This window comes from Lethenteron reissneri, chromosome 55, assembly GCF_015708825.2.
Source record: "Lethenteron reissneri isolate LAM-NWPU_2019-01 chromosome 55, ASM1570882v1, whole genome shotgun sequence".
NCBI classification, from domain to species: Eukaryota; Metazoa; Chordata; class Hyperoartia; order Petromyzontiformes; family Petromyzontidae; genus Lethenteron; species Lethenteron reissneri.
Genome location: NC_083833.1, coordinates 8,690,525 through 8,716,435, shown reverse-complemented (window position 1 = coordinate 8,716,435; position 25,911 = coordinate 8,690,525). Strand labels below are relative to the sequence as shown.

The following is a 25,911-nucleotide window of genomic DNA, read 5'->3' as shown; positions in this document are numbered from 1 at the left end:
TGTAAACCGCGTTTTACATCAGCGTCGTCGTCGTCCTTGTCGTTGTTGTTTAAAAACAAATCTCATGGCGCTTGTTAAGGGGGGCCCCAACTCGTAGCTTTGGCTCGGAGAGAGGAGAGGGGGGGGGGGGCAAGGCACCTCCCGCACGCTCGTCACGCAGCTGCTGGGAGAAAGAGACAGGAGATCGAGGAGGAGGTGGTGGAGGTGAGGAAGGTGGACGAGGTGGACGAGGTGACCCATGGAGCAGCGGCAGCACAGCGGCGTGCCCCCCTCCGTGTTGGCGGGCGGCGAAACGAGCCGGAGCTCGCACCGATACCGAACGTTCATGATGGACGAGATTCTATCGTGCACGGCCAAGAGCGCCGGCCCCCCGCGCGCCGCGGAGCTGGGGACGCGGGCGGCCTACTCCTCATGCCCCTTCGTCTGCCCGGCGCCGTCAGCCGCAGGCGTCTTCCCGCGACCCCTCCTCGGTACGGCCGCGTGCTTCTGCTACTGTGAGTGGCGGTCACTCTCTCTGTCCGTCTCTCTCTGTCTGTGTCTCTCTGTCTCTGCGTCTCTTTGTCTCTGTGTCTCTCCGTCTGTCTCTCTCCCTGTCTCTCTGTGTCTCTGTGTCTCTAACTCTGTGTCTCTCTGTCTCTCTGTCTTTCTGTCTCTGTGTCTCTGTCTCTGTGTCTCTATCTCTGTGTCTCTATCTCTGTGTCTTTATCTCTGTGTCTCTATCTCTGTGTCTCTCTGTCTCTCTGTCTGTCTCTCTGTGTCTCTGTGTCTCTTTCTCTATCTCTGTGTCTCTCTGTCTCTGTCTCTATCTCTGTCTCTGTGTCTCTGTCTGTCTCTCTGTCTTTGTGTCTCTGTGTCTCTGTCTCTCCGTCTGTCTCTCTGTCTCTCTCTCTGTGTCTCTGTGTGTTTTTCTGTCTCTGTCTCTCTGTCTCTGTCTCTCTCTCTGTGTCTCTGTGTGTTTCTCTGTCTCTGTGTCTCTGTGTCTCTATCTCTGTGTCTCTGTATCTCTCTCTGTCTCTCTGTCTCTGTGTCTGTGTCGTCTGTCTCTCCCCACCACCACCACCACCACGCTTCGTTTTTCCGCCGTTTTCTGTCTCTCTCTGTCTTTTTCTGTCTCTGCCTCTCTCTGTCTCACCTTTTGAAGCGCTCGCTCATCACTGTGGCGTGCGCGATGACCACCACCACCACCACGTGACTTTTCTTTCGTGTTGTGCGCGGTGCTTTTAGCGCCACAGCGCGTGGATTTGTAGCGTTTGTTTTCATTTGTTTGCTGGTGACTTTGTGTATTTCATATCGAAATCGCCTCCAGTGCTTTTGCTGCTGGCGGCAAAAAAATTTGTTTAAAAGTCAAAAGTCAAAGTATCTCTCTGTCTCTCTCTCTGTACTTGCTCCGGCAGTACATACAGTATACTCAAATTGGAACGATACAGAGAAGATTAGCTTGGCCCCTGCGCAAGGATTACACGCAAATTCGTGAAGCGTTCTCTCTGTCTCTCTCTCTGTCTGTCTCTCTCTGTCTGTCTCTCTCTGTCTGTCTCTCTCTGTCTGTCTCTCTCTGTCTGTCTCTCTCTGTCTGTCTCTCTCTGTCTGTCTCTCTCTGTCTGTCTCTCTCTGTCTGTCTCTCTGTCTGTCTCTCTCTGTCTGTCTCTCTCTGTCTGTCTCTCTCTGTCTGTCTCTCTCTGTCTGTCTCTCTCTGTCTGTCTCTCTCTGTCTGTCTCTCTCTGTCTGTCTCTCTCTGTCTGTCTCTCTCTGTCTGTCTCTCTCTGTCTGTCTCTCTCTGTCTGTCTCTCTCTGTCTGTCTCTCTCTGTCTGTCTCTCTCTGTCTGTCTCTCTCTGTCTGTCTCTCTCTGTCTGTCTCTCTCTGTCTGTCTCTCTCTGTCTGTCTCTCTCTGTCTGTCTCTCTCTGTCTGTCTCTCTCTGTCTGTCTCTCTCTGTCTGTCTCTCTTTTTTTACGATCAGTGGAAACAAGAAGATGCTCGGTGTAGTCGGCACTTTGCTTCGTTCATCTTTTCGTATTTTTTTTAAAAAACATTTTTAAACTTTGCTTTATGTAAACCCCCACCTCTCGCTCACTCTCTCGGTCACTCTCTCTCGCTCTCTCTCGTTCTGCACTCAGCCCTGTCTCTCTGTCTGTCTCTCCGTCTCTGTCTGTCTCTCTCTCTGCTGGCTCACAATCGGTGTTGTTCTCACACTCCAGAACTACCAGTCCCACCACCACCACGACGCTTCGTTTTTCCGCCGTTTCCCAATCGGCTCCCCCCCACCCCCTCCCCCCGTTCTAATGCTTATTAATTAGTTCCATGCTGCTGCACGCGCCGGATGATTGTTAAACATGTGACGTTCTAAGCACTGAACGCTGTCTGCTGCAAGAGAGCCGACTCACACGAAGCTCGAGGTCTCGGCGTGCGCGCGCGCGCACGTGTTGCATGTACTGGATGTGTGTTGAACTTGATAATTGTTTTTTTACCCTTTTATCTGGCAACAAAACTGACACCTTTATTACAAGGAGTCATGTTTGCATAGACCACAATACCTGCAGTCGTAATGCAAACAAAAAAAACACGTAACTGATAATGTAAGCACTGTCCTTGAAGTTGATTGGTCCACACATGAGACAGCTTTCCTTAGAGCCTAGTCTCACATGGTGTTGGACCAGATGACGCCCAAAGACGCCTATGCGAACATGACTCCTTGTAAAAAAGGTGTCAGTTTTGTTGCCAGATAAAAGAATAAAAAACCAATTATCATATGTTTTACTGGCAAATGAAGTTTCAATGGTGTGTTGAACTTCTTTTGCACCGTACGTAGACAACCGTGTTCATCGGTGTGGTGGTGGTGGTGGTAACAACCTAAACACGTGTACACAGTACACGCGTTTCAGACAACACAAATCCTGCATTAGGACAAACTCATCCTAAAGAAACAAAAACTAACCCCGTGGAAACCCGCGCGGAGTGGTGGCGCAGCGGTTAGCGCATTGTGACGACATGGACGTTTGGTTCCCAGACCACGGCTAACATCAGTGGCGCCGCGTTGGCTAGGAGATGTTAACCTCCTCGCCTAGTGTACAGGTGGTCAAGGGTTCGATCCCGACCCTGACGCCTGCCGCTGTATATTCGGAGTTTGCGTGTCTCTCTCTCCCCGTGGTCGCGTGGATTTTTCTCCGGGTCCTCCTGGTTTTTCACGCCACATTTAGAGTCGGCGTCACCACGCGTTCAGAGTTTTTGGCCGCGCTAAATTGCCACGTGATAAGCCTCTTCCTTGAACTATCATTCATGACCGGGTCGCTTCTGAAAAAAAGTTCAATAGCTCAGTGGGCCTTACCAGGACCTTGGCTCCCAACCCCTACCCCCATCTTCTACCAAACCGCACTCACCAGAGTGGCGAAGTATGGTCAAACATACCCCCCCCCCCATGACCAACAAGACGATGTGATGGTTCTGATGCTGTAGCTGCTGCTGATGGCATTCTAATTATGGTCAGGTACCGTTATTTGTCAATTCACTGCTGGATGAATATCGTGCCAGTTATGCTGCTGATGACGTTACTCATGATGATGATGATGCGTCTAATCTTGATGCTGTTGTTGTTGCTGTTGTTGTTGATGCTGCTGTTGGGGATGATGATGACAACCAACACGACCACCAACCCCACCATCATCACCAACACCATCATCATCACCAACACTTCCATCACCACCACAACCACCATCGCCAACACCTCCACCACAATCATCACGACCACCACCTCCACCACAACCACCATCGTCACCTCCACCACAATCATCACGACCACCACCATCATCATCTCCACCACAACCACCACCAACACCTCCAAATCAACCATCACGACCACCACCTCTACATGTATCACCAACACCTCTACCACCAACCCAAACATCACCAACCCAACCATCACTAACCCTACCATCACCAACCAAACCATCACCAACACCTCCACCACCAACCCTACCATCACCAAACCCTTCCACCACAACCATCACCAACCCCACCAACACCTCCAAATCAACCATCACGACCACCACCACCACCACCACCGCCTTGGCAGCCTCCTACAAGTTCTCCACGTTTCACGGAGCGGCCGCGTGCCCGCTGCTGTCGTCGTCGGCGAGCGGCGCTCCGACTTTTCTGGGGGGGCCCCTGGTGGTCGGGACCCCCTTCCCGGGGGAGCTGAGGCCCCGGGCGGACGCCGCCGCCACGGGAATTCGCAGCAAGCGGTGCCGGAGGAGCCGCACGGTGTTCAGCGAGCTGCAGCTGCTGGGACTCGAGAGGAAATTCGAGAAGCAGAAATACCTGTCGACGCCGGACAGGTGAGAGCCCGGCTCACGTTGGAGACGAAGACAAAGAACCCCCGGGTAGCCTTGGCGGACTGTAGGGGCAAGTGCTGTTAGCGAGTAACGCCTATGAAGGCCGGCACGGCAGCACCACGCCCGGCCGCCTTTGTCTCCCCATGGGGCGATGCTCACACAGCGCACTAAGTACTCATTTGAGGCTGAGTCGACCTAGGGGAGGCCCAGTACCGGTTCAGATACACAGCAGCAGCAGAGGTTTTTAACATAATCACTTATGTCCAGTCAATGCCGTAATCATCATCACGAATTGTATGATTAGCAACATTCAAACCATCATCATCAGCATCAACAGAAGTTCTAAAGTGAGCATGCATGACTATTCAATTTCTCAATACGTGTACGGTAATAACACTCATCAAAACAATCATGATCGTAAAATGTAACACAATCAGCATCAGCACGTTTAAATGCATCGACGATCAACATTACAATCATCATCATCATCAGCAGCATCATCGTTGGTGGTGGCCGAGAGCTGGAATCGAACTCGAGTGGCCGGTTTCGTAGCGCGGCGGCGCGCTTACCGCTACACCACAAGCAGAGCCAGCAGTAAACATCGCTCCACACGCTCCGTGTCAATAACAACAACAACGACGACAACAACACGTGTGTAAGTGTGTGTGTGAGGTCTTGATAGCGGTGGTGTAGCGGTTAGCGCGCTGCGCTATGAATCCAGCGACCCGAGTTCGATTCCCGCTCACGGCCAACAACAACAACGCGACGATTATCTGAACCGGTCTTGGGCCTTCCCCCTAGGTCGACTCGGCCTCAAATGAGTACCTGGTGCGGTGTGTGAATCATCGCCACTTGGGAGACAAAGCTGGCCGGGCGTGGTGTTGACCACCCATCCTCTCGCGTGCCGTGCCGGCTTTAATAGCTGCTCGCTAACAGCACTTGCCGCAACAGTCTGTTACAGGCTACACGGGGGATCTTTGTCTTTTAGTAGAAAACGTTTTGCAATCGCCGACGTTTTAGGTCGATGGCCTTTCTTCTCGGCACGTGCATGGAGAGGGGTCAGCGAGCGTGTCAATGATCATAATTGTACAACAATGATTCAAATTTATTATAATTGTACAACAATGATTCTAATTTATTATAATTCTACAACAATGGTATTGGTGTGGTTACAACCGCGCGCACACGACCACAAATTACTGCAATGAATATACTTTCTGATAATTGTATAATTATTATAATTGTACAATTATTCTAATTTATTCTAATTCTACAACAATGGTATTGGTGTGGTTACAACCGCGCGCACACGACCACGAATTATAAGCAATGAATGTAATTGATGATAATTGTACAATGATCATAATTATAATTGTACAATGATTCTAATTTATTCTAATTCTACAACAATGGTATTGTTGTGGTTATAATTGCGCAGACACAACACCGTATCGCATCACAAATTATTCCAATGCAAATAATGGATTATAATTGTACAATCATAATTTATTATAATAATTGTACAACAATGTAATTGTTGTGGTTACAACCGCGCGCATACGACACCACGTCTCATCACACACTCGGCGTTCATTCCAGCCCATCACGAAAGCTCCCCGCCACCTGCAAATCATCTCCGCTGGCACGGCGCGTATTTTTAGGAAAAACAAGTGCAGTCGTTTAACTTGCCGAGAGCTAATCACGTCTAAGAAAAGCCTGTGTAAGCACTGCAGCTAATGTGAGACACGTGTGTGCCTTGCTGTGTTCACACGTGCGTGTTTGATGTGCCACCGCTTGCGTTGTTTGCGTATGCGAGTTGATGTATATACGCTTTGTGTGTATATTATTATAATTATAATGCCGTATTCATCATCAGCAGCAGCAGCCATGGTCAATCCACAGCTGGATTAAGGCCTCTACGCGTCGCGTGGGTCGTGCGGCTTGTTTTGGCCATACTTCCCCACACTGGTCAGTGCAAAGTTCGCGATGGGCGATGTCAGCACCCGTCCATCGAAGGCCGGGATGGGGAACGATTCTGCGGGCCGTATACGCCCCGCGAAATCATTTGGTGTGGCCCTGCCAAGGCAACCGCAGACGGAACTCGAAATTCAACAAATCTAGGAGCAAACCTGGCAAAGCAGTTGCGAGTAGCAGCAACATCATCAACACCAGCAGCTAACATCATCACACGCCTCGCCAAAGAGAAGCAGTTCCAGCCCATCATCGCATTAGGGGTGCGAGACAATTAAATGTTTGACCCAAATATAACAAGGCTAATTTTTAAGTTGATAATTTTGTATGGCCCGCGAATGATGTTTTCAATATCCAAATGGCCCTTGGCAGAGAAAATGTTCCCCGCCCCTGATCTCAGAGCTGTCTCGCTCCTCTGATGTCAGCCGCGTGGTGGAAAAACGTGGACTCGAAGTCGGCTGGTTCGCGACGGCCACTCGTACCGACTCGCTGTTCTCGCCACAACACGAACAACAAACACCACTCGCACCAACTCGCTGTACTCACCACAACACGAACCACGAACTCCACTCGCACCAACTCGCTGTTCTCGCCACAACACGAACCACAAACACCACTCGCACCAACTCGCTGTTCTCGCCACAACACGAACAACAAACGCCACTCGCACCAACTCGCTGTTCTCACCACAACACGAACCACTAACGCCACTCGCACCAACTCGCTGTTCTAGCCACAACACGAACCACTAACGCCACTCGCACCAACTCGCTGTTCTCACCACAACACGAACAACAAACGCCACTCGCACCAACTCGCTGGTCTCGCCACAACACGAACCACAAACACCACTCGCACCAACTCGCTGTTCTCGCCACAACACGAACCATTAACGCCACTCGCACCAACTCGCTGTTCTCGCCATAACACGAACCACAAACTCCACTCGCACCAACTCGCTGTTCTCACCACAACACGAACCACGAACTCCACTCGCACCAACTCGCTGTTCTCACCACAACACGAACCACAAACGCCACTCGCACCAACTCGCTGTTCTCACCACAACACGAACCACGAACTCCACTCGCACCAACTCGCTGTTCTCACCACAACACGAACCACAAACTCCACTCGCACCAACTCGCTTTTCCTCACCACAACACGAACAACAAACGCCACTCGCACCAACTCGCTGTTCTCACCACAACACGAACCACAAACGACACTCGCACCGACTCGCTGTTCTCACCACAACACGAACCACAAACGACACTCGCACCGACTCGCTGTTCTCACCACAACACGAACCACGAACTCCACTCGCACCGACTCGCTGTTCTCACCACAACACGAACCACAAACTCCACTCGCACCAACTCGCTGTTCTCACCACAACACGAACCACGAACTCCACTCGCACCGACTCGCTGTTCTCACCACAACACGAACCACAAACTCCACTCGCACCGACTCGCTGTTCTCACCACAACACGAACCACAAGGTATTAGTGTGTGTGTTTATATAGTATTAGTGTGAGTTTAAATAGTATTAGTGTGTGTGTTTATATAGTATTAGTGTGAGTTTATATAGTATTAGTGTGAGTTTATATAGTATTAGTGTGTGTTTATATAGTATTAGTGTGTGTGTTTATATAGTATTAGTGTGTGTGTTTATATAGTATTAGTGTGTGTTTATATAGTATTAGTGTGTGTGTTTATATAGTATTAGTGTGAGTTTATATAGTATTAGTGTGTGTTTATATAGTATTAGTGTGTGTGTTTATATAGTATTAGTGTGTGTTTATATAGTATTAGTGTGTGTGTTTATATAGTATTAGTGTGAGTTTATATAGTATTAGTGTGTGTGTTTATATAGTATTAGTGTGAGTTTATATAGTATTAGTTGTGTGTTATATAGTATGTGTGTTTATATAGTATTAGTGTGTGTGTTATATAGTATTAGTGTGTGTGTTTATATAGTATTAGTGTGTGTGTTTATATAGTATTAGTGTTGTGTTTATATAGTATTAGTGTGTGTTTATATAGTATTAGTGTGTTGAGTGTGTGTTATATAGTATAGTGTGTGTGTTATATAGTATTGTGTGTGTGTATATAGTATTAGTGTGTGTGTTTATAGTATTAGTGTGTGTGTTTATATAGTATTAGTGTGGTGTTTATATAGTATTAGTGTGTGTGTTTATATAGTATTAGTGTGTGTGTTTATATATTATTAGTGTTGTTATATAATACTAGTGTGTGTGTTTATATATATTAGTGTGTGTGTTTCTATAGTATTAGTGTGTGTTTATATTAGTATTAGTGTGTGTTATATAGTATTAGTGTGTGTTTATATAGTATTAGTGTGTGTGTTATATAGTATTAGTGTGTGTGTTTATATAGTATTAGTGAGTTGTTGTAATAGTACTAGTGTGTGTGTTTATATTAGTATTAGTGTGTGTGTTTATATAGTATTAAGTGTGTGTGTTTATATAGTATTAGTGTGTGTGTTTATATAGTATTAGTGGTGTGTTTATATAGTATTAGTGTGTGTGTGTATATAGTATTAATGTGTTGTCTTATATAGTATTAGTGTGTGTGTTTATATAGTATTAGTGTGTGTTTATATATATTAGTGTGTGTGTGTTTATATATCATTAGTGTGTGTGTTTATATAGTATTAGTGTGTGTGTTTATATAGTATTAGTGTGTGTTTATATAGTATTAGTGTGTGTGTTATAAATCATTAGTGTGTGTTGTATATAGTAGTAGTGTGTGTGTGTATATAGTATTTGGTGTGTGTTTATATAGTATTAGTGTGTGTATATAGTATTAGTGTGTGTTTAGATAGTATTAGTGTGGTGTGTATATATATTAGTGTGTGTTATATAGTATTAGTAGTAGTGTGTGTTTATATAGTATAGTGTGTGTTTATATAGTATTAGTAGTGGTGTATATAGTATTAGTGTGTGTTTTAGTATTAGTATGTGTAGTATTAGTGTGTTTATAGTATTAGTGTGTGTGTTTATATAGTATTAGTGTGTGTGTTTATATAGTATTAGTGTGTGTGTATATAGTATTAGTGTGTGTTTATACATCATTAGTGTGTGTGTTTATATAGTATTAGTGTGTGTGTTTATATAGTATTAGTGTGTGTGTTTATATAGTATTAGTGTGTGTGTATATAGTATTAGTGTGTGTGTTATATAGTATTAGTGTGTGTGTTTATAATATTAGTGTGTGTTTATATAATATTAGTGTGTGTGTTTATATAGTATTAGTGTGTGTATATAGTATTAGTGTGTGTGTTTATATAGTATTAGTGTGTGTGTTTATATAGTATTAGTGTGTGTTTTATATAGTATTAGTGTGTGTGTTTATATAGTATTAGTGTGTGTGTTTATATAGTATTAGTGTGTGTGTTTATATAGTATTAGTGTGTGTGTTTATATAGTATTAGTGTGTGTGTTTATATAGTATTAGTGTGTGTGTTTATATAGTATTAGTGTGTGTTGTTTATATAGTATTAGTGTGTGTGTTTATATAGTATTAGTGTGTGTGTTTATATAGTATTAGTGTGTGTGTTTATATAGTATTAGTGTGTGGTTATATAGTATTAGTGTGTGTGTTTATATAGTATTAGTGTGTGTGTTTATATAGTATTAGGTGTGTGTTTATATAGTATTAGTGTGTGTGTTTATCTAGTATTAGTGTGTGTGTTTATATAGTATTAGTGTGTGTGTTTATATAGTATTAGTGTGTTGTGTTTATATAGTATTAGTGTGTGTGTTATATAGTATTAGTGTGTGTTATATAGTATTAGTGTGTGTGTTTATATAGTATTAGTGTGTGTGTTTATATAGTATTAGTGTGTGTGTTTATATAGTATTAGTGTGTGTGTTTATATAGTATTAGTGTGTGTGTTTATATAGTATTAGTGTGTGGTTTATATAGTATTAGTGTGTGTGTTTATATAGTATTAGTGTGTGTGTTTATATAGTATTAGTGTGTGTGTGTATATAGTATTAGTGTGTGTGTTATATAGTATTAGTGTGTGTGTTTATATAGTATTAGTGTGTGGTGTTTATATAGTATTAGTGTGTGTGTTTATATAGTATTAGTGTGTGTGTTTATATAGTATTTAGTGTGTGTTTATATAGTATTAGTGTCGTGTGTTTATATAGTATTATGGTGTGGTGTTTATATAGTATAGTGTGTGGGTTATAAGTATAGTGTGTGTGTTATTATAGTTTAGTGTGTGTGTTTATATAGTATTAGTGTGTGTTTATATAGTATTAGTGTGTGTGTTTATCATAGGTATTAGTGGTGTGTGTTTATATGTATTAGTGTGTGTGTTTATATAGTATTAGTGTGTGTGTTTATATAGTATTAGTGTGTGTGTTTATATAGTATTAGTGTGTGTTATATAGTATTAGTGTGTGTGTTTCTATAGTATTAGTGTGTGTGTTTATATAGTATTAGTGTGTGTGTTTATATAGTATTAGTGTGTGTGTTTATATAGTATTAGTGTGTGTGTATATAGTATTAGTGTGTGTGTTTATATAGTATTAGTGTGTGTGTTTATATAGTATTAGTGTGTGTGTTTATATAGTATTAGTGTGTGTGTGTTTATATAGTATTAGTGTGTGTGTATATAGTATTAGTGTGTGTGTTTATATAGTATTAGTGTGTGTTTATATAGTATTAGTGTGTGTGTTTATATAGTATTAGTGTGTGTGTTTATATAGTATTAGTGTGTGTGTTTATATAGTATTAGTGTGTGTGTTTATATAGTATTAGTGTGTGTGTTTATTAGTATTAGTGTGTGTGTTTATATAGTATTAGTGTGTGTGTTATATAGTATTAGTGTGTGTGTATATAGTATTAGTGTGTGTGTTTATATAGTATTAGTGTGTGTGTTTATATAGTATTAGTGTGTGTGTTTATATAGTATTAGTGTGTGTTTATATAGTATTAGTGTGTGTGTTTTATATAGTATTAGTGTGTGTGTTTATATAGTATTAGTGTGTGTGTTTATATAGTATTAGTGTGTGTGTTTATATAGTATAGTGTGTGTGTTTATATAGTATTAGTGTGTGTGTTTATATAGTATTAGTGTGTGTGTTTATATAGTATGAGTGTTGTATATTAGTATTAGTGTGTTTATATAGTATTAGTGTGTGTGTTTATATAGTATTAGTGTGTGTGTTTATATAGTATTAGTGTGTGTTTATATAGTATTAGTGTGTGTATATAGTATTAGTGTGTGTGTTTATATAGTATTAGTGTGTGTGTTTATATAGTATTAGTTTGTGTGTGTATATAGTATTAGTGTGTGTATATAGTATTAGTGTGTGTGTTTATATAGTATTAGTGTGTGTGTTTATATAGTATTAGTGTGTGTGTTTATATAGTATTAGTGTGTGTGTTTATATAGTATTAGTGTGTGTGTTTATATAGTATTAGTGTGTGTTTTATATAGTATTAGTGTGTGTTTATATAGTATTAGTGTGTGTTTATATAGTATTAGTGTGTGTGTTTATATAGTTTCGATTTAAAGCTTTCGTGACTGCAGGGATTCATCTTCTTGGTTCTTTCGGTAAAGTCACGTGACTTTACCGAAAGAACCAAGAAGAAGAATCCCTGCAGTCACGAAAGCTTTAAATCGAAATTTAACCGCCTCTACGGGGAGGGTTTCCACATAACTTTGAGATCCTTCAACAAGCTCCGGGATAAGAAGGCTCAGCTAATCGAGTCTCTCACCTTTCTGAAGAAATGCCGCGACTCTAAGGTAATACCAAACGCATTTACACTAACATCTGCTGCTGTAACTTCTTCTAATGCGAAACGAATTCTGTCTAGAACTAGTTTAGCTCTTATCTCAGAGAAAATCAGACTTACGCGCACCGAACTAGATCAGTTAGACAAGACACTCTACAAATCACACTTATCTTTGAGTGTAACAATGTCCACATCGGATTGGGAACATGTGGAAAAAATGACTGCCTCTTCAGCTGCCGCTATGTCGACTAAATGTAAGGACAACTTGATTTCCAAATTCAACCGCCTCTCAAACAAGAAACCGGACCCACACATTGAAAAGCTAGATGTTAACAAAGTCGTAATAAATCGCAGTAACAGTCCTATTTCTGAAGGTTTGAAATCCGTTTTAGCTAAAGGACTAAACTTTGCAGTCACACCTAGACACATACCAGTTAATGATATAATTGCTCGAGTAGATGTAGCTCTCAAGGGCTTGAGTCACATCGCTGCAGACGTAGCAAGATCTGAAATCTCTGTAACCCTCAATAACGCTAAGATGCCAGCTAGCAACATTAGCAAAGATGAGCGTTTTGAATTAGCTCAATTAAAAAAGAGGGATGACATTGTCATCCTCTCAGCCGACAAAGGCAATGCCACTGTCATCATGGACAAAATAGAATACAACAACAAAATTCAAGAACTACTCAACGATGGCAGCTATACAAAAATAAAAAGAGACCCCACCAACAGCCTCGTCTCCAAAACCAACAACATCATTTCTGCTTCAACCGCATTAATTGATCAGACCAAACAGTTCTCGTTGAAACCTTCTGCAGCCAGGCCACCAAGATTGTACGGCTTGCCAAAGATACATAAAGAAGATACACCTCTTCGTCCCATTGTCTCTACTATCAACTCCCCCACTTACAAACTGGCTCGTTTTTTGTCAGAAATCCTACGGCCTTTCACTGGAAAAACCACCTCTGCAGTACTAAACTCTACTGACCTGGTATCGACAATCAAGGGGATTGCCCTGTCCCCAGACGACCTGCTTGTCAGTTTTGATGTGGTTTCCTTGTTCACCAAGGTGCCTGTGCCTGACACCATCGCAATCATTGAAGACTTGGTTCATCAAGGACTGAATGCTGGGGTACCCCCCCTGGTGAGACACTGCTTAACCAATACATACTTCACCTGGAATGGAACCTTCTACAAGCAAATTGAGGGCACCCCAATGGGCTCCCCCCTATCTCCGGTTGTAGCCAACATCTTCATGGAGAAATTTGAGACGGACGCCATCCAGACTGCCACTCTACGCCCGACCTTATGGAAGAGGTACGTAGACGACACTTTTGTCATCTGGCCACATGGCCGGCCTGCTCTAGACCAATTTCTCGACCACATCAATTCCATACACCCAGCCATCAGATTCACCATGGAAGTCGAAAATGATGGCAAGCTACCCTTTTTGGATGTCCTAATCAAAAGGAGACCTGATGGTTCAATGAGCCACTCTGTCTACAGGAAAGCCACCCACACGGATGCTTATCTAAAACCGGATTCCCACCACCATCCATCCCAGAAGAATTCCCTCATCAAGACTCTATATCATAGAGCCCAATGCATCTCCGACCATGAACACATTTCCAGTGAACTCAAACACGTACGCCAAGCTCTTAAGGCTAATGGTTACTCCGACTACACAATCCGCAAAGCCATCACTCCAACCATCAAGAAGGATCCTGTTGAGGAGCCTTTCAAGACCATCACCTTACCCTACATTGCTGGGGTCACAAAAAAGATCTCCAAAATCCTGATTAAACACAAGATCCAGGTCCGATTCAACACAGTACATAAAATCCGTGATCTGGTCCTGTCTGTAAAAGATGTGGTTCCAGACATACAGTACCCTGGCGTCTACAAACTAAGTTTCCTCTGTGGTAGCAGTTACATTGGAGAAACCAAACGACATGTCTCGGACCGCATCCGTGAACATAAGGCAGACCTGAAACACGGTAGGACAAACACCTCAGCCGTGGCAGATCACTGTTACAATTCAGTGGGCTCACATGACATTGACTTCTCCAAGACAGAGGTTCTCTGCAAGCCATCTGGCTATCATGAGAGATTCGTTCATGAGGCGATCCACATATACAAACACAGAGACAATTTCAACCGAGAAGATGGATTCTGGCTTAGCAATCATTGGAAGGACGTAATAAACCATTTCGGATCTTAACTGATTGTGTTCACGTTAACGGTGACTTTCAGACCGCGTTCCACTCACTGGCATGGTGCAGTGTGCAGAGTAATGTATGGTGTCGTAATTGTACAGTAAACATATAGCAGTATGATACACATTAGGGTGGGTAGAATAATACATAGTGTTATATTAAAATGGATAAGGCAGCAACTGCAGCAGCAGCAGCAAGTGCAGCAGCAGCAGCAAGTGCAGCAGCAGCAGCAAGTGCAGCAGCAGCAAGTGCAGCAGCAGCAAGTGCAGCAGCAGCAGCAAGTGCAGCAGCAGCAGCAAGTGCAGCAGCAGCAGCAGCAACTGCAGCAGCAGCAGAAACTGCAGCAGCAGCAGCAACTGCAGCTCCCTTTGATGCTGTTAATCCTGCATAATGCACATGCATATGCAGTACTAATTACATTCCTGCATTTCCCATAAATATGCTAAATTCCTGTTGATATGCAAATTCCTTTGTCAATGCGCCCAGCTTATATATATGCTCTAAGCCCGTGTGCTGTTTCATTCAGACTCTGTCGCCTCGACGGACCTGGTTTTCACCTGAGGACGGCTGCTTGCGTTGTGGCCGAAACGTCGTGAGAACTGTTTTATTATGTTTTATTTTTATTATTTTATTACTTCCCTTCTACGTGACTTTACCGAAAGAACCAAGAAGATGTTTATATAGTATTAGTGTGTGTGTTTATATAGTATTAGTGAGTGTGTTTATATAGTATTAGTGTGTTTGTTTATATAGTATTAGTGTGTGTATATAGTATTAGTGAGTGTGTTTATATAGTATTAGTGTGTGTGTGTTTATATAGTATTAGTGTGTGTGTTTATATAGTATTAGTGTGTGTGTTTATATAGTATTAGTGTGTGTGTTTATATAGTATTAGTGTGTGTGTTTATATAGTATTAGTGTGTGTGTATATATAGTATTAGTGTGTGTGTTTATATAGTATTAGTGTGTGTGTTTATATAGTATTAGTGTGTGTGTTTATATAGTATTAGTGTGTGTGTTTATATAGTAGTAGTGTGTGTATATAGTATTAGTGTGTGTTTTTATGGAGCCTGTTCATGTAGTGTGTATAGTTTATTAGTGTGTATAGGGTGTGTGTAGTATATGAGTGTGTATATAGGGTGTGTGTAGTATATGAGTGTATATAGGGTGTGTGTGTGTAGTATATGTGTGTGTATATAGGGTGTGTGTGTGTAGTATATGAGTGTGTGTATAGGGTGTGTGTGTGTAGTATATGAGTGTGTATACACGGTGTATGTGTGTAGTATATGAGTGTGTATACAGGATGTGTGTGTGTAGTATATGAGTGTGTGTATAGGGTGTGTGTGTCTGTAGTATATGAGTGTGTATAGGGTGTGTGTGTGTGTAGTATATGAGTGTGTGTATATAGGGTGTGTGTGTGTAGTATATGAGTGTGTGTATAGGGTGTGTGTGTGTAGTATATGAGTGTGTATAGGGTGTGTGTAGTATATGAGTGTGTATATAGGGTGTGTGTAGTATATGAGTGTGTATATGGTGTGTGTGTGTGTAGTATATGAGTGTGTATAGGGTGTGTGTGTGTGTAGTATATGAGTGTATATAGGGTGTGTGTGTGTAGTATATGAGTGTGTGTATAGGGTGTGTGTGTGTAGTATATGAGTGTGTGTATATAGGGTGTGTGTGTGTAGTATATGAGTGTGTGTATAGGGTGTGTGTGTGTAGTATATGAGTGTTTGTATAGGGTATGTGTGTGTAGTATATGAGTGTGTGTATAGGGTGTGTGTGTGTAGTATATGAGTGTGTATAGGGTGTGTGTGTAGTATGAGAGTATAGGGTGTGTGTGTGTAGTATATGAGTGTAGATATGAGGGGTGTGTGTGTGTAGTATATGAGTGTGTGTATAGGGTCTGTGTGTGTGGTAGTATATGAGTGTGTATATAGGGTGTGTGTGTAGTATATGGAGTGTGTATAGGGTGTGTGTGTGTAGTATATGAGTGTGTGTATAGGGTGTGTGTGTGTAGTATATGAGTGTGTGTATATAGGGTGTGTGTGTAGTATATGAGTATGTGTATAGGGTGTGTGTGTGTAGTATATGAGTTGTATCTAGGTATGTGGTGTGTAGTATATGAGTATGTGTATAGGGTGGGTGTGTGTGTAGTATATGAGTGTGTGTAGGGTGTGTGTGTGTAGTATATGAGTGTATATAGGGTGTGTGTGTGTGTGTAGTATATGAGTGTGTGTATAGGGTGTGGTGTGTAGTATATGAGTGTGTGTATATAGGGTGTGTGTGTAGTATATGAGTGTGTTGTATAGGGGTGTGTGTGTGTAGTATATGAGTGTGTATAGGGTGTGTGTGTGTAGTATATGAGTGTGTATAGGGTGTGTGTGTGTAGTATATGAGTGTGTGTATATAGGGTGTGTGTGTGTAGTATATGAGTGTGTGTATAGGGTGTGTGTGTTTAGTATATGAGTGTGTATAGGGTGTGTGTGTATAGTTTATTAGTGTGTATAGCGTGTGTGTAGTATATGAGTGTGTATATAGGGTGTTTAGTATATGAGTGTGTATATGGGTGTGTGTGTGTGTAGTATATGAGTGTGTATAGGGTGTGTGTGTGTGTAGTATATGAGTGTGTGTATTGGGTGTGTGTGTGTAGTATATGAGTGTGTGTATATAGGGTGTGTGTGTGTAGTATATGAGTGTGTGTATAGGGTGTGTGTGTGTAGTATATGAGTGTGTGTATAGGGTATGTGTGTGTAGTATATGAGTGTGTGTATAGGGTGTGTGTGTGTAGTATATGAGTGTGTATAGGGTGTGTGTGTGTAGTATATGAGTGTATATAGGGTGTGTGTGTGTAGTATATGAGTGTGTATAGGGTGTGTGTGTGTAGTATATGAGTGTGTGTATAGGGTCTGTGTGTGTGTGTAGTATATGAGTGTGTATATAGGGTGTGTGTGTGTAGTATATGAGTGTGTATAGGGTGTGTGTGTGTAGTATATGAGTGTGTGTATAGGGTGTGTGTGTGTAGTATATGAGTGTGTGTATAGGTTGTGTGTGTGTAGTATATGAGTGTGTGTATAGGTTGTGTGTGTGTAGTATATGAGTGTGTATACAGGGTGTGTGTGTAGTATATGAGTGTGTGTATATAGGGTGTGTGTGTAGTATATGAGTGTATGTATATGGGGTGTGTGTGTAGTATATGAGTGTGTATATAGGGTGTGTGTGTGTAGTATATAAGTGTGTACAGGGTGTGTGTGTGTAGTATATGAGTGTGTATATAGGGAGTGTGTGTCTAGTATATGAGAGTGTGTATAGGGTGTATGTGTGTACTATATGAGTGTGTGTATAGGGTGTGTGTGTAGTATATGAGTGTATATAGGGTGTGTGTGTGTAGTATATGTGTGTGTAGGGTGTGTGTGTAGTGTATGAGTGTGTATATAGGGGGAGTGTGTGTAGTATATGAGTGTATAGGGTGTGTGTATGTGTAGTATATGAGTGTGTATAGGGTGTGTGTGTAGTATATAAGTGTCTGTGTGTAGTATATGTGTGTATAGGGTGTGTTTGTGTAGTATATGAGTGTGTATAGGGTGTGTGTGTGTAGTATATGAGTGTGTATATAGGGTGTGTGTGTGTAGTATATGAGTGTGTGTATAGGGTGTGTGTGTTGTATATGAGTGTGTGTATAGGGTGTGTGTGTAGTGTATGAGTGTGTATATAGGGTGTGTGTGTGTAGTATATGAGTGTGTGTATATAGGGTGTGTGCGTGTAGTATATGAGTGTGAGTATAGGGTGTGTGTGTCGTATATGAGTGTGTGTATAGGGTGTGTGTGTAGTATATGAGTGTGTATAGCGTGTGTGTGTGTAGTATATGTGTGTGTATGTAGGGTGTGTGTGTGTAGTATATGAGTGTGTGTATATAGGGTGTGTGTGTGTAGTATATGAGTGTGTGTATAGGGTGTGTGTGTAGTATATGAGTGTTTGTATAGGGTGTGTGTGTGTAGTATATGAGTGTTGTATAGGGTGTGTGTGTGTAGTATATGAGTGTGTGGTATAGGGTGTGTGTAGTATATGAGTGTGTGTATAGGGTGTGTGTGTGTAGAATGTGAGTGCGTGTATAGGGTGTGTGTGTGTAGTATATGAGTGTGTATAGGTTGTGTGTGTAGTAGTATATGAGTGTGTGTATAGGGTGTGTGTGTGTGTGTAGTATATGAGTGTGTGTACAGTGTGTGTGTGTGTAGTATATGAGTGTGTGTATAGTGTGTGTGTGTAGTATATGAGTGTGTGTATAGGGTGTGTATGTAGTATATGAGTGTGTGTATGTAGTATATGCGGGTGTGTACAGGGTGTGTGTGTAGTATATGAGTGTATATAGGGTGTGTGTGTGTAGTATATGAGTGTGTATACAGGGTGTGTGTGTAGTATATGAGTGTGTGTATAGGGTGTGTGTGTGTGTGTAGTATATGAGTGTCTGTATAAGGTGTGTGTGTAGTATATGAGTGTTTTTACTACATAAACATCAACACTGGGGAGACAAAGGCGGCCGGGCGTGGGGTTGGCCACACACCCCCTGGCGTGCCGTGTCGGCCTTCACATGTGCTCACTTCACACCACTTGCCCCACCAGTCTATTACAGGTTACACGGGGGATCTTTGTCTTTATATTCGAGATGTAAACATCGATTGATTGATTTATTTATTGATTTCTAATCATTTACCGATGGGGATTGCGGCTGCTTGTGGAGGCCTTCATCCAGCAGTGGATAAAGCAGCGCCAGGGCAACTGCTACCACCACCACCACAACAAAGATCCCCCGTGTAGCCTTCACAGACTGATGGGGCAAGTGCTGTTAGCGAGCAGCACCTATGAAGGCCGGCACGGCACACGTAGGGGTGGTGGGTGGCCAGCCACCACGCCCGGCCACCTTTGTTTCCCCAGTGGCGATGTTTACTACACACCGCACCAGGTACTCATTTAAGGCTGAGTTGACCTAGGGGAGGCCCAGGACCACCACCACCACGACGACACCGAGGATGGCCCAGCAATGGACAGTGTCCCATGAGCTCCAATCCTGGATGGTGGTGGCGGTTTTGCTTAGCCCATCATCATCATCCCTCCCGGGGGGGTCGATAAAACGAGCACCACTTTGGTGGGGGAAATGTTGGTGGTGCCGCTGCTGCTGCCGCTGTTGCAGCGTTGGCAGTGGTGCATAAAAGCACAGCCAACATCAACAACACTCAGCATCAACAACACTCATCAACAACACTCCACAACAACAACACTCAACAAGAACACAAGAATACTCAACAACAACACTCAACAACAACAACAACACAACAATACTCAACAACAACAATCATCAACAACACAACAACACTCAACAACAACAACACTCAACAAAAACAACACTCAACAACAACACCAACACTCAACAACAACAACACCAACGTACGTGTGGCCTTCAAATGAAAATGCGTTGCTTAGTCGACGTTTCGGGCAATGGCCCTTCTTCAGAGCACGCAAATGAATGATCTGCATGGCATGCATGCGCTGTGATTAAGGCCCCAATGCCCGAAAGCGTCGTCTATTTGTTTTTTGTTTATATCAAGACTAATCCCGGGTTTTGTTGTTGTTGTTGTCCTATGGATGGTCTTGCCCCCTCGCGCCGCCATAGGAATGTGGAATTGTCCACCACTGGATCTCGTTTGTGAAGGAACTAACTCGTTGTCTCTGCTTTCCCGATGAGGATGGACCTGGCGGACAGCCTGGGACTGAGTCAGCTGCAAGTCAAGACCTGGTACCAGAACCGGCGCATGAAGTGGAAAAAGACGGTAAACGCGACGAGACCCCCTTCATGTTCATGGTTCTTTCGGTAAAGTCACGTGAATCGAGAAGAAAAAAACAAATAGATAACATTAAAATTATAAAATAACTTTACAAATATTAATTATTTTTTTTAAAAATTACGAATAAACACAATTAATTTAAAATAATGAAAGCTAAAAAAACGACGATAAAAAAAGTTACATAAAAAATACAAATAAATTGAAATTAATCAAAGCAAAAACCCCACAATAAAAATGTACAATGGTAAAACTAAATCAAAAATACAAATAAATTAAAAATATTAAAAGCTAAATAACCCACAATAAAAACTAAAAATAGTAAAACTAAATAAAAAATACAAATACATTGAAAATAATAAAAGCAAAAACCCCACAATAAATGTTTAAATAGTAAAACAAAATTAAAAATACAAATACATTTTAAATATTAAAAGCAAAAAACCCACAATAAATTTTTTAAATAGTAAAACAAAATTAAAAATACAAATACATTTAAAATATTAAAAGCAAAAAACCCACAATAAAAACTAAAAATAGTAAAACAAAATAAAAAAAATACAAATAAATTGAAAATAATAAAAGCAAAAACCCCACAATAAAAACTAAAAATAGAAAAACAAAATAAAATATACAAATAAATTACAAATAATGAAAGCAAAAAACCCCACGACGTTTCGATCGCAACACGAGCGGTCTTCGTCAGGCGCCCGCCCCCCACATTGGGGCGACCTCTCGCAGTTGTAGAGCCCCCCCCCCCCCCAGTCATACACTGAGCCACCCCGCAGGACGACACGGACACAGCAGACGACAGCCGCATTACGGCTTCAAGAAGCAACATAGGTGACGGGATAAACTGCGCCTATTTCGTCCCCACCCCCATACCTCTTAGTTATTGTTTAACAGTGTAGTGTCGCTGTTGTCGTCACCAAGACAATTCACAGTGACCCGTTTTCCCTGCCATATTTAATCAGTTATACTGGTAGGAACCTCCTGGTTACACCAGGCCACAGGGGATTATTGTGTCCGTCCGTCCGCCGTGCAGGGAGGGGCTGGGTGGGGAGGGAGGGGCTGGGTGGGGAGGGGAGGGTGGGGAGGGGCTGGGTGGGGATGGTGGGGCTGGGTAGGGGGTGGGCGGGGTGGGGAGGGGCTGAGTGGGGAGGGGCTGGGTGGGGCTGGGTGGGGCTGGGTCAGGGGGGTGGGAGGGGTGGGGCTGGGTGGGGAGGGGCTGGCCACCCCGTGGTGCCCTTATAAAACTCAACGTTTAACCTACTCACGCTGTTGCAATCGAAACGTCGTAATATGCTTTTATTTTAATTTATTATTTTATCTTTAGACGTGACTTAACCGAAAGAACCAAAGAATAATTCCTGCAGTCACGAAAGCTCCATAATTAAGATTGAACCACTTCTAAGGGGAAGTTTTAAGCTTATCTTTTTTCTCTCTCTGGCTATTTGTTCTCTCTGCCTGTGTCCTCTCTTTGGAAGTTTCACACTTAAATTCTAACTTAGCAATCTTTGAGATACGTAATCAACCAGGCTATACGTTAATTGTGTGTTGACCGACTCTCTGTGTTGTATTACATCACATTTCGATATTTTGCGAGGTTATTTAATTTTAGTGTGCCTTTCTCCTAATTTACAAGCTTGCGTGTCGTGCCACGTCGTCATCTTACTTGCGCAGCAGCAGCACTTTGCAGTCCACTCATTGATATGCTAATTTTCTCTGCCCCCTCCCTCTCTCCGTCCTTGCCCCCCTCTCTATATTTAAGGGACCGTCACAGAAACGACCCCTCTCTTTGTGCCGATATGTGTCCTCTCTCTGTGTGTCCTTGTGATGTCTGTCTGCTTGTATGTCTGTCTATAGTTTTCTAGTTAGATTTTTGTTGCTTTTTCTTTTTAACCTGATGATGATTGCTTGTGTTGCAATCGAAACGTCGTAATATGCTTTTATTTTAATTTATTATTTTATCTTTAGACGTGACTTAACCGAAAGCTCCATAATTAAGATTCTACTCACGCCGGCTTGTGCCCGCCCTCACAGTCGGCCATATTTGCGGAATACACCACGCCGCCGTTGACCCTGCAGGCCATTGACCGAGCAACCCAACGTTCCTACCAGCTCCCTCCGCACGAATGTGTTCTTCGTGTTCACATTTATGTTTAACGTTTAAAAAAAATATAAAACTTCGTTTGCCGCGAGGAGGCAGCCAAAGAGCCGCCGCACGCGGCTTCTTGAGCCGCAGGCGTTGCCGACCGCTGCGTTGGGGAACACCACGAGAAGGGGGGGGGGGTGCAGAGCGGGGGGGAGGGAGGAGAGAAGGGAGGGGGAGTGAGAGGAGAAGGGTGGAGTACATAACGAGAGAGTGAGCGAGAGAATGGGCGAGAGAGAGAGCGAGTGAGAGAGAGCGAGAGTGAGCGAGAGAGCGAGCGAGCGAGGGCTACATAAGGCCCCGTTTAAAAACAAAATTTACGAAATGATGAACGAAACAAAGTGCCGAATACACCGAGCATCTTCTTGTTTCCACTGATCGTAAAAAAAAAAAGGAGCGGAGAGGTCTGGGGAGACGAGGAGAGGCAGGAGGCAGCAGCAGCAGCAGCAACGCCTCGACACTGCTGCTGCTGCTGTTGCTGCTGCTGTACGGGGTGGGAGGAGCGGAGTCTGTTTTTATACTCTTAGGTCTTTTCGGTAAAGTCACCTAGGTAAAAAATTTATAAGAAATAATCAAATTGATATAAGAAATAATACAAATAAAATAATAAATCACGACGTTTCGGAGGTAACACAAGCTTCCGTCTTCAGGTGGAACAGTCACAGCACGATTGCTGTATCAAGTGTCAAGGAGTCTGTTTCCACAGTGGGCGGGGAGAGGGGAGGGGGTGGGCCCACAGAGGTCACGTGATGCACGGCAGGCTTGAGCTCATTCCCGCTGATGAAGATTACAAAACGATGCTGATGATGATGATGACCGATGCTGATGCTGCCCATGACGCCGATGCTGCTGATGATTGTTGCTGCTGCCGCTTGCTGCTACTGTTATTACTGATGATGCTGTTTAACACGTGGAGGCTTTCGCGACCGATATTATTCATAATAAAGTTTTTGGGTTTAGATCGCGGTTATTTATAAATGTGTCGTAACCTCCACCACCCGACACGGCCAATCAGTAAAAAAGTGTCACGTTGACAAAAGACAAATAGTTCACTGCTTTAGCCCACCGGTGTGTTGAAGAGTGGATCCACAACATTTACTATTTTTGAGTAGTACGACGTTTCGCTGGTAATTACATCATCCAGCATCATCTGGCCCGATGATTACCAACTGGTCTTTTGTCAACGTGACACTTTGTTTACTGATTGGCCGTGTCGGGTGGTGGAGGGTTACGACACATTTATAAATACCGCGATCTAACCCAAAAACGTTTATTATGGACTGATGCTCATGCTGCTGCTGATGATGCTACTGCTGCTGATGATGCTGCTGATGATGCTGCTGCTGATGATGATGCTGCTGTTGCTGCTGATGATGCTACTGCTGCTGATGATGATGCTGCTGCTGCTGATGCTGCTGCTGCTGATGCTGCTGATGATGATGACAGTTCTCATCTCTGCAGGTGCTGGAAGGCGGCGTGACAGACCCGCCGACGAAGCCCAAGGGCCGCCCCAGGAAGTGCTCCCACCCCGAGGAGCGGCGAGCCGCACAGTCCCCCCCGCGGGATCAACCTTCCGTCGAAGCGGACCTAGGGGAGGGCCAGGGGGAGGGGGAAGTGGAAGGAAGCAGCCGCCGGGGCCCCCTGGGAGGAGAAGAGCCGAGCCCTCCCGGAGAAGGCGACTCCGACTGATGCAGAGGCAATGTGTTTGCTCTATGAGACACGGCACCGTTACTGTGGCGGGACCAGTCCATCCATCCAAAGGATGGTGATGAATACGACAGTGACGCTTCTTATCGTGGTGGCGGTGATGATGAAGACGATGGTGGCGATGATAATTTATGGTTATATTGATGGAGATTACAATGATGGTGGTGGTGACGATGAAGACGATGATGATGCCGGTTCTAACCGATGTAGAAGCGATAGTTTGACTCAATGAGACACGGCGTCGTTACTATGGCGGGAGCAGTCCATCCGCCCAAAGAACGGTGACGAATACAATGGTGGTGTGGTGATGAAGACGATGGTGATGGTGGTGGTGGTGATGAAGACGATGATGATGGTGGTGATGATGATGATGAAGACGATGATGATGGTGGTGATGGTGGTGATGATGATGATGAAGACGATGATGATGGTGGTCATGGTGGTGATGATGATGATGATGAAGACGATGATGATGGTGGTGCTGATGAAGACCATGGTGATTGTGTCAAAGGTCAAGCTCACCAGCCAAGGGGTCACCATGCGAGGTCATCTCATGGTGTACAAATCTGTCCTGTGCCTCCCCTAGGTTGGCTCGGCCTCAAGTGACTTTTGCCCGGGCTCGCGGGAACGATTGCGTGCGCGCGTCAACACCGGCACGCGGGGGAGACAAAGGCGGCCGGGCGATCGGTTGCACGCAATTCGGTTGCATGTGTAACGGGTTCCGGAGACACTTGTAGATGTAACTTCTTTATTACAATACAACACTCCAACAGTCCTGATACTCTGTTACAGCCTAGGTACACAGCCTAGCTACACAGCCTAGATACTCTAGATACTCTACTCTGGCTACGCTCGCCCTCACAAGGTCGTAGAGTCGGGAGTTCCAGAGTCCCACCACTGGCTCTCACAGCAACCCAGGGTCTTCAGATGGCTGGTCGTGGGTCTTGGGTCTTGAGTTACAACCGGGCCCCGATCGTCCAGGGAGCTCTCCTTTTATGCCTGGTCCGACGAGGGGTGGGGCCATGTGCGCCACCAGACATCCCACAGAGCACACACAGCCCCCCCCCCCGTTGGCGGCGCCAAAAGGGCTTAAGCGCCTGGGAACCCAACGCCTGGCGCCCAAAGGCTTAAAAGCGTCTGGACCCCCTGGGAACCCAGTGCCTGGCGCCCAGAGGCTTACGCGTCTGGACCCACCTAGGAACCCAGAGCCTACAGCAGCCCCTCCCTTCTTATGTCACTACATTACCCCCCTCTACGTAGCCTCCAGCCGTCCCGGCTGTCAATAATTAGAAAGTTTAAATTAACGAAAGGGAGAGAGAGAAAAAAAAATATGCGAGCCTCAACAGGAAAAGAAAAGAGAACAAGAAAGCAACCATAAAAACCATAACCAACCTGTACAACTCTACACTATATACAAGCATCAATCAACAAAAAGGTGAAGCAATGACACGTGAACAAACGACCCGCGGCACACCTAGCCCTCCTCGGGATCCGCATAGAAAACGGGGAATTAACAACAACAAATATACAGATTCCGACGCGTTGGATGCACAACCAACACCGGTAATCGAACCCAAATCACATAACCACCGCATGGATGGCAGGGATCCACACCACTCTGCCAGCCTCCCATACGTCAGGTGGAGAGAAGGCAAAGACTAACATGTCGAGCATCCCTCTACACACACTTATCCGGATGTCTGTCTACGTCCCGGGTCGAGAAGTCGTACTTCAGGGCCGACCCATGTACTGGGCAAAGAAGTCGCACTTCAGGGCTGCTCCAGTATCTACATTTTTAAATATATATATAAAATTTACATGACACAACCAAAATAAATCTGCCTGCTCCTGTCCATAAATGGTGGCCGCACGCGCGAACAGCATCTCCAAGGCATCCTGTGCTTGCGTCCCAGCAGCCCTCAATGA

At 43.8% G+C, this 25,911-nt stretch overlaps 1 protein-coding gene and 1 pseudogene across 1 annotated transcript; both read left to right on the top strand.

The window, feature by feature from the left end:
- Nucleotides 1-238: 238 nt before the first annotated feature.
- Nucleotides 239-23,967, top strand: LOC133356832 (homeobox protein BarH-like 1). The gene is made up of 4 exons (XM_061574549.1): nt 239-470; nt 4,066-4,327; nt 20,030-20,114; nt 23,740-23,967. The coding sequence occupies exons 1-4, from the start codon at nt 239-241 to the stop codon at nt 23,965-23,967; spliced, it is 807 nt and encodes a 268-aa protein (XP_061430533.1).
- On the top strand, nt 1,378-1,490 carry LOC133356848 (U6 spliceosomal RNA; annotated as a pseudogene).
- Nucleotides 23,968-25,911: the final 1,944 nt, after the last annotated feature.

Coding starts and splice junctions, on each gene's coding strand:
- LOC133356832 (XM_061574549.1), top strand. CDS start 239: ATGGAGCAGCGGCAGCACAGCGGCGTGCCCCCCTCCGTGTTGGCGGGC. Junction 4,328..20,029: donor TACCTGTCGACGCCGGACAG/GTGAGAGCCCGG, acceptor TTTCCCGATGAG/GATGGACCTGGCGGACAGCC. Junction 20,115..23,739: donor GCATGAAGTGGAAAAAGACG/GTAAACGCGACG, acceptor TCATCTCTGCAG/GTGCTGGAAGGCGGCGTGAC.